This window comes from Solanum tuberosum, unplaced genomic scaffold (genome assembly GCF_000226075.1).
Source record: "Solanum tuberosum cultivar DM 1-3 516 R44 unplaced genomic scaffold, SolTub_3.0 scf00093, whole genome shotgun sequence".
NCBI classification, from domain to species: Eukaryota; Viridiplantae; Streptophyta; class Magnoliopsida; order Solanales; family Solanaceae; genus Solanum; species Solanum tuberosum.
The window spans coordinates 1,158,653-1,173,105 of NW_006239018.1; the positions used below are offsets into that span (position 1 = coordinate 1,158,653).

The following is a 14,453-nucleotide window of genomic DNA, read 5'->3' on the forward strand; positions in this document are numbered from 1 at the left end:
CTAATTATACTTCATAGTTATAGATTGCTAATTACGATTCGTAGCTACATGTTATAGGGAGGAGAGTAGTGAGCGAGATTGGGAGAGGGAGGAGAGAGGCGAATTGTATATGTATATCGGTTAGATAATTGTATATTATACATATGTATTTGTATATATGGCAAGTGAGATTGGGAAAGGGAGGAGAGAGGTGAGCGAGATTGGGAGAGGGAGGAAAAATGCGAGTGAGAGATGGCAATAATTTGTATAATTCGCATATAGTTTATATAATTTGCGGATATGTTTGTATAATTCACGTGTTTTTGTATAATTGAGTAATATAAAGTCTAGAATTATACAAATATAATAAAACTCGAAATAACGAATTGATACAAACATAAACATACAGTTATACAAAATTCGAAAACTACATGTTTATACAAACTTTAAAAAGTTATACACAAAAAGATTGAATGTATATGGTGACAAAACTGAAAAATCAAAGGAAATCAACGTCATATACAAATACAAATCAAACGAATAATTGTTTGTAGTGAATTATACAAATATGACGAATTATACATACATGGTTAATTATACAAACTCGAAGTCAGCCCACATAATTAATAGTGAATGTTAGTCGCGAGTGATAATTATAGCAAACTATAACTATGCTGAGTAATTAAGTAGTATGAATTTATTTAACCGCGTAATGTTTTTATTTTTTTTATATGGAGTACCTAATATCCTTTACCATTGAGGGCCATTTATTCGTCCTAACACATGTTAAAAGATCAAACTTTGGTCATACCCAACTTCAAAAATCAGTTCACAAGGTGAAAATTATCCAAATCATATTCCTAAAAAGTTGATGTGGAGAAGGGAGACGTAAACCACTCATGTGGTCACTTACATGCATGCGTATTAAAACAGTAAAGTCTAATGATTAGAATCAATTCAGTCATTTGTCACTTCGATTCGCTTGAAAACAAATCATAATCAGCCTAGTTATAGATTGTTTCTATTCGAATCTGCATCCTTGGTCTTATTCTCCATCTGGTCCGAGTCACCACTCTCTCTGTTTCGCTTCTGGTGTGCAATATCAATGAAGAAATCAGTCAGCACAGTCTCGAATTGGGGCATCTTAGCATAACCAGGGAAGTAATTGACATCAATTACAAGATATCGAGTTCCAATTCTACTGTCCCTTAGCATATCAAAGTTAAATAGATGCAGCTTCAGAGCATCCCTCATCCGATTAGCCACTTCGTTTACAAAGCTCAAAGGCGGCATTTCTGCCGCCTTGATGAGCTCTGCAAAATTCTCGTGATCGCTCTGATTTTGAGCAGAAAAATTTGATACCTGGTAATTCTCTGAGGTGCTAGTGTTCAGTTTTTCTTCAGAGATATCGGTTAGTGACTTCCTTTTCACGCATTTCACGTGATCTCCTGCTACATAAACTTTGAAAATGACTCCACCGTGGTTCACGAATTCCTGTAGTACAATTGGAGGGTTTAATTTTGTTAATCCTTTTTGGTTTAGGATTAAAGACAATTGGTGTGAATTCGCAGCGCCATCTGCTATCAACGGCTTGGCAATTAGGGGAAACTTCAAGCCCTCACGAGTCATAGCGTCCTGCAGAGATTCCGATGAATCGTCCGAAACGAAAACCTGCAAAGCAATTATTGAAGATTACAATCTAGAGGTATCGATACGAATCTCTAGATACTAAAAATGCATAAATAACTAATTTCGAACTCTGTAAACTGTCGTGTTTTCAAATTCAGAATCTATAAACTTAAATTCTGAATCCGCATACTCTCACTTTCCCAACTCTCATAGGTGGATTTTGGCTATAACAAGGGAGGTTCAATTGAAAAATTCCCCCTTTCCTCCTAAATTCTCTCCAACGTAATAGAATTAAAGAAAACCTGTAAAGGAGTTTCGAGATGCTCGATTTTCAATTCGTTGACGAATTCGAGCATAGAGACTCGATTCTGGAGCTTCTCGACGGCATTTACAGGGTCAATTATGAGTGTAGTAGGGCTCTGGAGGGAGAATTCTTCGAGCTGTTTCCTCCACTCTGTGTCATATAGCTTGTGAATGACGCAGTCGAAGGGACCTTGTTCGATCAATGGCTTGTCGAGATCGATGGGGATGAGATCAACGCCTCGATCTCGGGCATGAATGACCAGAGAATCTTTCATAAAGGTGTTGATCTTTTGAGATGAAAGAGCGTAACCGATAAGAAACCTCTTTCCTGCTAGTGATTCAGACATGGTTAGCTGCACCACAAATGAATAGTTGTTGAGAATGAGAGATGAAAAGCCAAGAAATGATGCAATGAAAAGAAGCTAAAACAGAGGGATTATGAGTCAATGCACAACATGCTAATGGTATTTGAATATAAAATATGACCTCCAACTTAATTTTATATTTGTGGAGATTTCTATGTTATAAAAATAAGTTGAAGTGTCTAAATACTCATACTTAAAATTAAAATGTTTGACCTATAATTGCGATCAAATTGAAGTTTCTATCTATGTTACAAGTTGCAACAAAGAAACATAGCAATAGAAAATTAATAGCTTTGATTACAAAGTGTATAATTTAGAATAAGCAAAAATAGAGAACATGACGATATAAAATTGGTACTTAGCTTTATTTTCAAAAAGTACAAGTGTAAATGCGAATACTGAAAAGCAGACTACATGCTCATATCTTCGTTTAAAAGAAAAACGGAAAAAAATTACACTTGGTGGCCAGGTAATGTGTTTGCATGTTACCAATCTTTTAAGCGGAATATATTCTTACAAGTTAAAAAGTTTCAAAATAACTTTTAGTCTAATACACTTTATTTAATCTTTTATATATATAATATAATTTTTCAATAAAGAATATTCGACTGACCACTCTTTACTGTCTAATAAATGGGCAAGAGTGGCCACATATCTAGATCTTTAAAGATGCACCCACGAGAGCTATTTATTCAGATTGTACTAACACACTTTAAGAAAATCGACTTTGGTCATACCAAACTACAAATTAATCCATAAGATGAGAATTATCCAAATCATAATAATAATAAAATCATACTATTGTTAACGAGTTGATGTGGGACTAAAAAAGACATCCTAGTTGAGGAGGGAGACATCAACCACTCGTGTTGCATCACAAGTCACGTGATTACTCATTATATAATAATCTATCGTAACACAAAAGGTTTAAGATCACATCCTCATCTATACTAAAAAAATACCCTTTCATCTTAGTTATGAAAACTAAAAATATTTCTCTTGAAATATGTGTTATTTTATAAAATTAAGATAAAATTAATTCGCCTTTAATATTAAGTGATCTTAAAAGTAACCCTACTTGATTACATAGCATAGATTTGTAAATTTAAAGAGTTCAAACCAGTATTTGTTAGTTATGTAAAATTATTCAAATACCAACCAGATTTCCTTACCCTTAATCTTAAATAAAGTAAATATTTATTGTAGAGAAATAAAAGTGAATTAATAAGTTTTTTTTTTTTTTTTTTACTATAGTGTATAAAAAACATTTTTGAAAAAGGATAACGTGACATTTATAATTAAAAAAAACAGAAGGACAAAATTCTATAAACCTCTAAAACCCTAAACCCTGTCCCTGCTCCGCCCTTCAACGCTCTTTCAGAGAACTGGCACACAAATCTTCACAATTTACACATAGTGGGTGGTGTTCGTGAATTTCGCTGCCCCAAAACAAGAGGAAGAAAGATACTAAAATGGCGTCAGTATCATTGAAGAAGAGTTACAAGTGTGTGCAGTCTTTGCAGCAGTTTTATACTGGTGGGCCTTATGCGGTTGCTTCAGATGAATCGTTTCTTGTATGTGCGTGTGATGAAAAGATAAAGATTGTCGATTTATCAAACGCTTCGATAAAATCTACAATAGAGGGTGATTCTGAAGCAGTGACAGCTCTTGCTCTTAGCCCTAATAATAATATCCTCTTTTCTGCTAGTCATAGCCGACAGATTAGAGTTTGGGACCTTTCCACGCTGGAATGCATACGCTCCTGGAAGGTAATAATCTTGAAGTTTTTAGCTTTACTTGTTTATGATACAAGGTATTGAGTAGGGGAATTGAACTGGTCTAGTTGTTGTCTGGATTAGGGAATGTATTGTATCATACTGTATTGTTTAGTGAAAACAACCTTTAGATAGATTATATCGTTTTCCCGTTATACCTAATGTCATACATCAATAATTTGAATAATAAACCTACAAGAAAAGGGTATTTAGTAGAGAGCTACTATAAAAAGTATTGAATAATAAGTAAAGATAAAATGAGAAAAATGTAGTAACACAAGGAAGCGATCACACCAAATCAATTATTACTCAAAATGAGACTTTTCATCCGTACGATAGAATAAAATTTAAGCAACAATCAAAACAAACATTGTATTTAGACTAACGACAAAATACAATGAGTAACAACCATCTAAACAAGTTGTTAGTAGGTGGGATAGCTAGCACAGTATTTGCTGTTCTTTCTAACTTGAATGTTGACATGTGTCTTTTACAGGGGCATGAAGGACCTGTAATGGGCATGGCTAGCGATGCATCAGGTGGATTGCTGGTGACAGCTGGGGCTGACAGGAAAGTTCTTGTGTGGGATGTCGATGGAGGCTTCTGCACTCATTATTTCAAAGGTCACAAGGGGGTTGTCACCAGCATTATGTTTCATCCTGACCCGAATAGGCTGCTGGTGAGATTTGGATTGTTATAGTTATTGGCTTGCTTTCTTGTCATATTGAACATGTAAAAGAATCACATTTTTTCAGCTTTCTGCTTACATAGTTATACCAGGGTAGAGTGTTTATTTCCTGGTTCATTGGGGCTTCCCGTATTCCTTTTTCTTTGCCATGATTTATTTTGTGCTTCCTTTGAACATATTTGAGGATTGGAAGCATTTACTGTGCTACATGGACCCAGCTACTGCTACATTGCCAATACGAGTGTGTATAACTATACCGTATGACTGAGGGCATCATTTAGCTAACTTTAGTGATAATACTCAAAAGTATCAAGCCTGTGTACAATTACTCAACATGAGTACGTCAAGGCAAATGAAATATCTATACCGTTGTGAAAATAATATCATCCATTGTCACTGGAACATTCATTTTTTAAATTACAAATTGCACATCAAGGAAGTTGATTCATCCTCCTAGATTTTATTGTGTCATTTTAAAAAAAATAAAATTGATATGGATATCCATTGCACATCATTATTTTTTTTTTGATAACCGAGAAATCCGTCTGTGACCCGCCCTTTGGACCAATCACAGCCTTCTAAACTCGGTGGATAATGGGCCCGCCCCTCTACCCTTCTCCACTTAAATACCGGGCTTCACTTTGCATGGTGTGGGGCTTGAACCTGTGACCTAAGCCACAAATCCTCCACCTTTTGCCACTTGAGCTTATCCTCTGTGAATTTCACCTTTCCGGTTCTAAGCCCGGATAAAGAATGAGGGTTGCAAACTGTAGAGGGTCAACCACCAGCAAAAAACTAGTCAAATTATGATAAATCCTCACAATAAGAATGGATATACTAGATTCATGTAGTCCACTTCAACTGAGATTTTGGTGTTGTAGTAGTTGTTATATGTATATCCAATTTTCTCATGATGCTCTAATGGTCTCTCTTGTCATTGTTTCAGCTGGAAATGGTGACTCTTTAACAAGTCCATGTCAGCCAGGGCTTTTGTCTTGTAAACTTTTCTTTTTTTAATGATGTTAGAGCTTTCTAGACTAGTATTAGAATTCGAGGATGAAAATACAGGAGTTGTGAAAATCTCCCTTTATTTAGCTGGTGAAGTTTTTGTTTCTAACAAATCACTGAGGTTGAGCGTTTTTATTGTAGCTATCTATTAAGAAGCTTTTGTTATGTAGTTGTTAATTGAGTCATTTGCTGTACTTGCTCCCCATATTTACTAAAATAAGTTTCTTTTAATTATGTTGTGGTGGACATGCTAAATTCTACCCTTTTTGTCTCTGGTTTCTCTCTGTCTTCTTTTCTTCTGGTTGAACTAATTGGCTCATTGTTTATGTGTATGTCTATAGCTGTTTTCTGGTGGTGATGATGGTTCTGTAAGGGTCTGGGATCTGACAGGTAAGAAATGTCTGTCAACTCTAGAGAAACATCAATCAGCTATCACTTCCATGGCAATATCTGAAGACGGATGGACTTTGCTTAGCGCAGGGAGAGACAAGGCATGTTCTCCTTTCACTCATCTGTTTTTCCCATTTTTATATTTTAGCGGGGCAAGTTGAGAAAAGCCTGATTGCTTCTGAGGTCATAAATAAACTAATGTGGACTACAGGGAGATTAGCTTTACTCATCTCAAGGCCTTTAAATTTGAATACAAGAATCTAAGCAGAGTGTAGTAGCTTGCATCACGCAATGTATAAGCTGGCTTAGGCTTCTAACTATCCTAACAGAATTCGTCCCCCAAAAAAGAAAAATCTTGGGTTTCCAGATTGATATTATGTTATCAACAAAGAAAATGTCACCTTTCAGAATAGAAGGCATGAACATACACCTAACAATGAATTAAACTCCTTTTTCCTTTTTTCGTTTTGGAGGGAACTTACTTGTGAAGGTATGCTTATAAAAATTGGATCCACAAGGAGTTGTGTACCCAATCCCCCCAATTCTGGCATGGCTGTAATTTAATCATTTTTATATCTTGGCCTTGCTGAGAACCAGGTAATTTCTTAGATTTTTTCATGCTGGCACAGAAATCTTATCTGTTTGCCAAAACAATGCCATCTTAGTTGTTAGATGGCCTATATACATGCTAGTGGAGACTTCTATCATGCATATTACCAATCAAATGTTTTTGTTGAAAGTCATCAGCTTGAAAGTGCTTTTTTCTTCTTTTTCTGATTATTCTTCATGATGACACCTTGAGTGCCAATTAAAACACTTTCTGATACTAAGACTAATGACAGGTTGTAAATTTGTGGAACTTACATGATTATGGCTGCATGACCACCATACCAATGTTTGAGTCACTTGAAGCAGTGTGTATAATTGGTCCAGAATCTCCTTTTGCTGCATCCCTGTCTTCGTTGACATATCCACAGACAAAGAAGAGAAGTGATGTACCATCAATTAATTTCATCACTGTTGGCGAGCGAGGATTGGTTCGGATATGGAGTGCTGATAGGTACTTGGTAATCACTTTAAAGTTCTTAATATGATCTAAAATTTAAGCCAGTCGAAGCTTGAAAGATGCAGTAATTTTGCTCTTTAGTTGCCTTCTCGGATAGCACTTTCTCTAATCTATTTTTTCTGAAAGTGTTACTTTTTTTGGTTGATTTTTCTTGCCGAAAGTAACACCACTTGTCACGTGCCACTCTTGTTATATACTTTCTTGAAGATGATGAATTAGAGATACATTTTCAATGCTAATGCTTACAGTTTATAAATCAGTATATGCCCCAAGCCTTATTAGTAGACATTTCAGTCATGTGATTTCTGCATTTTTGTAAGAGTCCATGACAATCTAAAACAAAAAGTAGGTGAAAACAAGATGCATGGTTTGTGAAAATCTTGATAATTAACTTTTGGGCTCTTTACTTTAATTGTTCTAATTAAAATCTGGTGAGAGAGGGTTTGGAATGACTTCATTGGAGAAGGACTTGGAATATGTTTCCCATATGTCTGCACCTGTTGTTGCTGGTGGGAGGTGGCATATATCCTGCAGAATTAGTTAAAGTGCGCACTAGCTGGCCCGGACACCATGGTTATCGAAAAAAAGGACTTGGATAATGTGGAATATAAGTTATTTAATATATCAAATAGTTTAGCGAGATAGATTTATAACAAATTTATTGTCCTTTTCCCCCCCTCCTCCTGAGAGGATATGTCCTTAAGGTGGTTGACCACCCTTGGGTACAGAATTCACCCAAATAATTTATGGTAATGAAAAGCAAACCGCTATATGCATTATACACATTGTCTGCTATGCTGAGCACGATTAAGTACTCTTTTGGCAATGTTCCATAATCTATGAGGATTCTTTTTGCAGAACTTTTTGAAGAGGAAAGTATACAAGAATATGGTAAATGTATGATTAACTCTAAGAAAATGTATATGATTGATCTAATTGTGAGAAGGATCAAGGATGGAAGGATGATGAACTAAAAATGAACTATGAAAAAGTAACCAAGTTAAAAATTAAGCAAGAGAGGATATGTAGTTAGTGTGTTCAATCGAGAATTGTCCGAATTATCAGGTGTATGGTGAGGGTCGAACAGAACTTGTGAGTATCACTGGATAGATAATTTATTAGTGGTGTGAAGAACTTCCCCAGCATTCTCTGTTCAATATTTTGGCTTCAATCCTTTGGATTACTAAATCATTTAATTTGCTTGTGCAACAGGGCACTGTGCCTTTTTGAGCAGAAATCCTCCGATATTGCTGTAAGCTCTGGCGATGAAGAATCAAAGAGAGGCTTTATTTCTGCTTTGCTTATGCCTGCAAGTCAGGAGTTACTTTGTGTTACAGCTGACCAGCAGTTTTTTCTTTATTATCCGGAGGAATCTGAAGGTAGTCTGAACCTAGTTCTTAGGAAGAGGTTTGTTGGATACAACGAAGAGATTGTAGATATGAAATTTTTGGGTGATGAGGAACAGTTCCTTGCTGTTTCGACAAGCGTAGAGCAGGTCAGTTCTGCAACGCTTTCCTAGGTGTAAATTACTGAATGATGTATAGAATAGGGCAGATAATGGCAAGGTTAGTGTGGGCCGCCCATCTTGAAGTTGCTCTTCGGCATTTGACATCCTTGAATATATTTTGCTGAAAGTTAGATTTTAATGAAGTGTGGGGTTTATAGAGGAGAACATTGTTTATTTGAATATGGCTATCAAAACGGTGTTATGATATCATATTTGTGGATTACCAGGATTATGTTCATGAGATTTATTGATCAATTGTTTTGCAGCAGTTTTTGGTTGGTTAAGTGGCCTTGAACCTTCATTGAGCCATATTGAGGACGTTGCTCTCTGCTCCATTCTCATTTGTTGTTTCACAACTGATGTGAACTTTGATATGCTAGACAGAAAAATGGTCCTAAAAAAAATGTTACTGTTTTGCCTGCATTTTTGGTAAAAATGATTTTTATTGAAAAGTTGCTTTGGCCTCTATTCTTACATATTTACTGAACCCATGGACATTTATCATTTATCTAAATGAATGAATGAGGAAGGACGCTTCAAAAATGATTTACTTTATAATTTGTTCTTATAATTTTATACATTTTTGAAGAATATCAATGAATAAGAACTGAGTAGATTCTTTCATGTTACAATTAGTGTCCTAAATCTAATAGTCCAAACTGTTCTCTTTATCTCTCCATTTATTTTAAAAGCCTCCTGTCTGAAGAGAAAGCATGCAAGTCTAGTACTCCTTTATATTTATTTTTATGTGACGCAAGATTAAGAAATTGGCCTTGATGCCTGTATCAAAGTAACAGTTGGAATTTACTTTTGATAAAGCAGTCGTAGCATCATTCTTAAATTTACACTGTTTTCTGAGATGCTAAAACACTGCATATATACAGGTGCGAGTGTATGATCTTACATCAATGTCGTGCTCTTATGTCTTGGCTGGGCATACTGATGTTATTTTGTGCCTTGATACCTGTGTATCAAGCTCTGGAAGAACGCTTATTGTAACAGGGAGCAAGGACAACACTGTAAGTCTGACTTATCTATTTACTGTTACCTTTGTCAAAAAAAAGTCTGACTTATCTATTTCTGCTCTTTAGACACATGCAGCATTTGATGCATGCTTTTGCTTTTAATCTTTATCTGCCAGGTTTCCAAGATATGTATTTTGCTATGGAAGATTAGTATAATTTTTTTTCCTGCTATTCTGATTCTAGTGTTTCAATAGGTTAGGTTATGGGATTGCCAGAGCAAAGCTTGTGTTGGAGTTGGCATAGGTCACATGGGAGCTGTTGGCGCTGTTGTTTTTTCAAAGAAACAGAGAAATTTCTTTGTGAGTGGTAGCAGGTAAATGATTATCCCTGATCACTGTAGTGGGCATATCCTTCTTCTGCATTTTGCATATAAATTTGTATTGAGAACAGCATCTTAACGACCTTGTCCAATATAACTTAGCATATAAATGACCTTTTAAAAAATCAAAATTATGTGTCCTAGAAATCTATTTCAGCTTCATTGCAGAATTTTAGCTCACAAGTAGGAACTTTGACATGACTGTCCTCTAGTTGATTCTTTATAAGAATTAAAACTCTTATGTTACAAAGAACAAATCCCCAAAAAACTACAGGTGAATGTGACTGAATCATCTTGGTGACGCGAGCCTCCATGTTATGAAGTAGATTGATCAGATCCATGTATCATTTGGCTCTTGAATGAACCCATCTAACTCCTAGAAGCTTTTGCAATAATTATTTCTGAATTACAGTGCTTACAGTGCTCAACTTTTTTTAATCTAGTAATAGATTACTCACTATGATGCTTCTGCTTTCGTGATATTTGAAGTATGTACTATGATGAGGATTTAGCACCAAATCGAGTTTGCTTATGGATTTGTTGACTTGAGTTGATATTCTTTTTTACCAGTTCTGTGCAAATAAACCTGTATTTGTACGCCATCTATTTTTACCTATAAACTGTATACGTCATTTTTTGAGGCCTCAAAATCTGTTACGAGATGTTGATTGTTGAAGAAAAATAGTTTAAAGTGTTCCCTTATCATATCTTCTAATAATTATATCTTTCTTTCTGAATTCTTTCAGTGACCGTACTCTAAAGGTATGGAATATGGATTCTGTCTCTGACAACAATGAAGAAGTTCTAACATTGAAAGCAAAAGCAGTTGTAGCAGCGCATGACAAAGATATTAACTGTTTGGCGGTAGCACCAAATGACAGTCTTGTTTGCAGTGGGTCTCAGGTTTGTAACATTGAGACAGCTGATTAAAGCTTGGCATAGAAGAGCTGCAGCATATTTGCATCTTATGCTTGTATATTTTCTAAATCTTTCTTCCGTTCTTGTCATATTACTAGGATCGTACTGCTTGCATATGGAGAATTCCAGACCTAGTATCAGTGGTTGCACTGAAAGGGCATAAAAGGGGGATATGGTCTGTGGAGTTTTCACCAGTTGATCAATGTGTGATGACAGCTTCTGGAGATAAGACGATAAAAATTTGGGCAATATCTGATGGAACATGTTTGAAAACATTTGAAGGGCATCAATCTAGTGTGTTAAGAGCGTCATTTCTCACCCATGGCACCCAGATTGTTTCTTGCGGTAAAATGACATTCTGGAAGCCATTGTAGCATTATTTTTGTGTTGATTTGTCTGTTCCTCGTCGCCTGTTTTTGCTAAATAATGACCGTTTCTCCAGGTGCTGATTGTATGGTGAAGTTGTGGACGGTTAAGACCAATGAGTGTATTGCAACTTATGACCAACATGAGGAAAAGGTGCTCAAATTTTATGTCAATTTATATCATTTTCTTGTAAAAGAGCATTACATTATCTCTACCCTCAAAGATCCAATTGTTCTGAGTTAATGAGCACAGTTAATTTGGTTGTTGACCTCTGCTATCGTTGATATTTATACAACAATATTTGAGTGCATGACCAAAGATTCGATGAATGCTTTTCTTCAACTGTTATTTGAATTTGACACTTTCTTGACAACTGAGAAGCAAAGGTTGTGTCTGCCTGTTGATCGACAAGGTGGCTCCCCAGTTAAAATTACCTGCAGTTTCTAGAATGGTACTGAAATTTGAAAGAAGTGGAAGAATGGGATGAGAAGCTCTGAGGAAACCTTAAGGAAGCTTGAGTATTCAGTTCTCAAATAGAGCTGTTTATGGACTTAGCATATTCTTGGATTTCATATGCACTCTGCATGAAATAACTTCATTAGCTGCTGCATTCTGTTACCACATATTGTTAGGTCTTTGAATGTGATTGTAAATTCTCTCTGTTGAGAGTTTGTTGTCTATTTGACTGAACAATTTTGCCTTTACTTCTAGTAAGCATCATCTTTACAATGATAGGTGAGCTAAGTCTGCTAGTTCAGTGCTTTACACACAGAATAGTTGTTGACACTAGTTCATTTAGTTAATTCTTGTCAGTTGCTTCTCAGATTTTTGCCACACAGATGGGATTAGTAATATCTTGTTTTCTCCTCTAATTTGCTCTCCAGATTTGGGCCCTGGCTGTTGGTAAGAAAACAGAAATGCTTGCAACTGGCGGTGGTGATGCAGTGATCAATTTGTGGCATGACTCAACAGCTTTAGATAAAGAGGAAGCTTTTCGTAAAGAAGTGAGTGATTATATCACCTTTTCTCTTGAAATGATATTCATTGAATAACATTGGTGGGTGTTATGTGATGAAAAATAATTCTGCCGTGGCATAATTTCCGCAGAAGAAATGAATTCTTTGTTAATGGGTGTTTTTATGCCCCAGTGAGGTCCTAATGGCTTGATCACGCTGGACTTTGTCTCTCAAATGTCTAGAGCGTTTCTTGAAGAATGCTCTGCTTTTGCTCTAGCTTTGTAATTGCTTCAAGGAGTACTTGCAGTTAATCTATCTGATTAACAATACAAACCTTGTCACTTTTGGTCTGTCTTTCTAAATCTTTTGGGAGAATCTGGGAACTATTTCTGTGAACAATTCAGGATACCTATGGTTTTACAGCCATATCAGTAAAATAGAGATAGTTAGCTGGGTGCTATGAGCTGTTTTTTCAAATTATATTATACTTCCATTAAGGGAGAACAAGACCTTGTTTGTTTCTGATGTGGTTATGTCTGAAAATTTATTACAGAACTTCATGTGATGATATCATACATTTATTAAGGGAGAACAAGACCTGGTTTGTTTCTGATGTGGTTATGTCTGAAAATTTATTACAGAACTTCATGTGATGATATCAATATGTTGCTTGTGCAGGAGGAAGGCGTTCTAAGGGGTCAAGAGCTAGAAAATGCTTTAATAGATGCTGACTACACAAGAGCAATTCAGATTGCATTTGAGCTTCGCAGACCACATAGACTTCTAGAGTTATTTCGTGAACTCTGCAGGTGGTCTTGACTTATCCATTTTTCCCCTGTTTTTCTCAGTGATGTCTCTATTTTTTTTTGACAAAGGTAACAGTTTTGTGTATTAATCTTCAACACTAAAGGCTGGGATCCCAAATTTACATCATGGAGCTACATACAGTTGCGAGTACTCAAAACAAAACAAAACTAGAACCTACTTCAACTTACAAAGAACCTAGGATATCTATAACAACTATAGGATCATCTACATACTCCAAACTGCACCAATAGCAAAAAGTGATTATGCAATTCATTTTGATCCTGTGTAAGGGACTACTAATACTCTCAAAGCATCTCATATTTCTTTCCTTCCATATGGTCCACCAAATCACTGCTGGGACAATTCTCCATCTGCTTTGGTCTGTACTGCCACTGCCTTCAGTGTTCCAGCTTTCTATAGCCTGACTTGCCCTTTGTGGCATGGTCCAGTTTGTGCCCCTGAAGCTAGTAAATAAGTGCCACAATTGTCTGACCACCTTGCAATGAAGAAACAGATGGTTGATTGTCTCTGCCTGTAGCTCACAAAAAAAACATCTAGGACACATATGTATTCCCCTCTTCATTAGATTCTCCTGTGTTAGTACCGCCTCTTTAACTATCAACCAAGTAAAGACTGCCACCTTATATGGAATTTTGACTTTCCAGATAAGCTTCCAAGGCAAAAATCTGAGTTGAGTCCCCATTTGATTCAGGTTCTTGTAGGCAGAGCTAACTGTGAAGATACCTTTGCTGTGATGAATCCACGTAAGAGTGTCTTCTCCCTCTTTCAATCCTCCAAAATGGTCCAGGGTGCCATAAAATTCAGCTAGTCTATCCACCTCCCAGTCTTGTATCATCCTTCTGTATGTTAAGTTCCATCCATGGATGGACCAAACTTCTTGCACAGTGGCCTCATGTTGCTGATTCAACAAGTAGATGTCTGGAAAGAGCTGTTTGAGGCTGCCATTTCCTAACCAATTATCGTCCCAAAATAAAATCTTTCTTCCATTGTTTATATTGAATCTAGTTCTTTGAAAGAAACAATGCCACAAATTTCTGATTGATCTCTATAGGCTAATACCATAGGCAAAAGTCACTTCCTTAGTTTTCCAGTGATCTATCTTCTCATACTTGGCCTGAATCACTCTAACCCAAAGAGCCTGCTCCTCTTTAGGAAATCTCCACAACCACTTCATCATAAGGCTTTTGTTCTGTTTCTTCAGGTTTCTAATGCCTAACCCACCTTGTTTCTTTGAAAGAATTACAGTCTTCCATTTGACCAAATGAAATCCTTTGTATTCTTTCTCTCCATTCCACAAAAAATTCCTCCTTAATGCATCAATTCTTTCCTCC

The 14,453-nt window shown here is 36.2% G+C and overlaps 2 protein-coding genes across 2 annotated transcripts in view; one reads left to right on the forward strand and one right to left on the reverse strand.

The window, feature by feature from the left end:
• Positions 1-745: 745 nt before the first annotated feature.
• LOC102585707 (inositol-tetrakisphosphate 1-kinase 1) lies at positions 746-2,643 on the reverse strand. Its single transcript, XM_006347527.2, has 2 exons — positions 1,911-2,643; positions 746-1,650 (listed from the first exon to the last, which is right to left on the reverse strand). Exons 1-2 carry the CDS (start codon positions 2,256-2,258, stop codon positions 988-990), a joined length of 1,011 nt encoding a protein of 336 aa, XP_006347589.1. The 5' UTR covers positions 2,259-2,643; the 3' UTR covers positions 746-987.
• A 948-nt stretch (positions 2,644-3,591) lies between these two features.
• The window catches only part of LOC102586043 (transducin beta-like protein 3), a 13,657-nt gene continuing 2,795 nt past the window's right edge, over positions 3,592-14,453 (forward strand). The window contains exons 1-12 of the mRNA XM_006347528.2: positions 3,592-4,045; positions 4,548-4,730; positions 6,089-6,238; positions 6,980-7,197; positions 8,416-8,698; positions 9,595-9,729; positions 9,930-10,048; positions 10,801-10,957; positions 11,071-11,317; positions 11,415-11,491; positions 12,223-12,342; positions 12,973-13,103. Of these exons, the coding sequence (XP_006347590.1) occupies positions 3,749-4,045; positions 4,548-4,730; positions 6,089-6,238; positions 6,980-7,197; positions 8,416-8,698; positions 9,595-9,729; positions 9,930-10,048; positions 10,801-10,957; positions 11,071-11,317; positions 11,415-11,491; positions 12,223-12,342; positions 12,973-13,103 (2,117 nt within the window). The 5' untranslated portion in view covers positions 3,592-3,748. The remainder of the gene's footprint in view (positions 4,046-4,547; positions 4,731-6,088; positions 6,239-6,979; positions 7,198-8,415; positions 8,699-9,594; positions 9,730-9,929; positions 10,049-10,800; positions 10,958-11,070; positions 11,318-11,414; positions 11,492-12,222; positions 12,343-12,972; positions 13,104-14,453) is intronic.

Excerpts from the sequence above, each read along its gene's own strand:
- LOC102585707 (XM_006347527.2), bottom strand. The coding sequence starts at position 2,258 with ATGTCTGAATCACTAGCAGGAAAGAGGTTTCTTATCGGTTACGCTCTT. Across the intron at positions 1,651-1,910 it reads ATCTCGAAACTCCTTTACAG|GTTTTCGTTTCGGACGATTC; the intron begins GTTTTCTTTAAT and ends ATTGCTTTGCAG.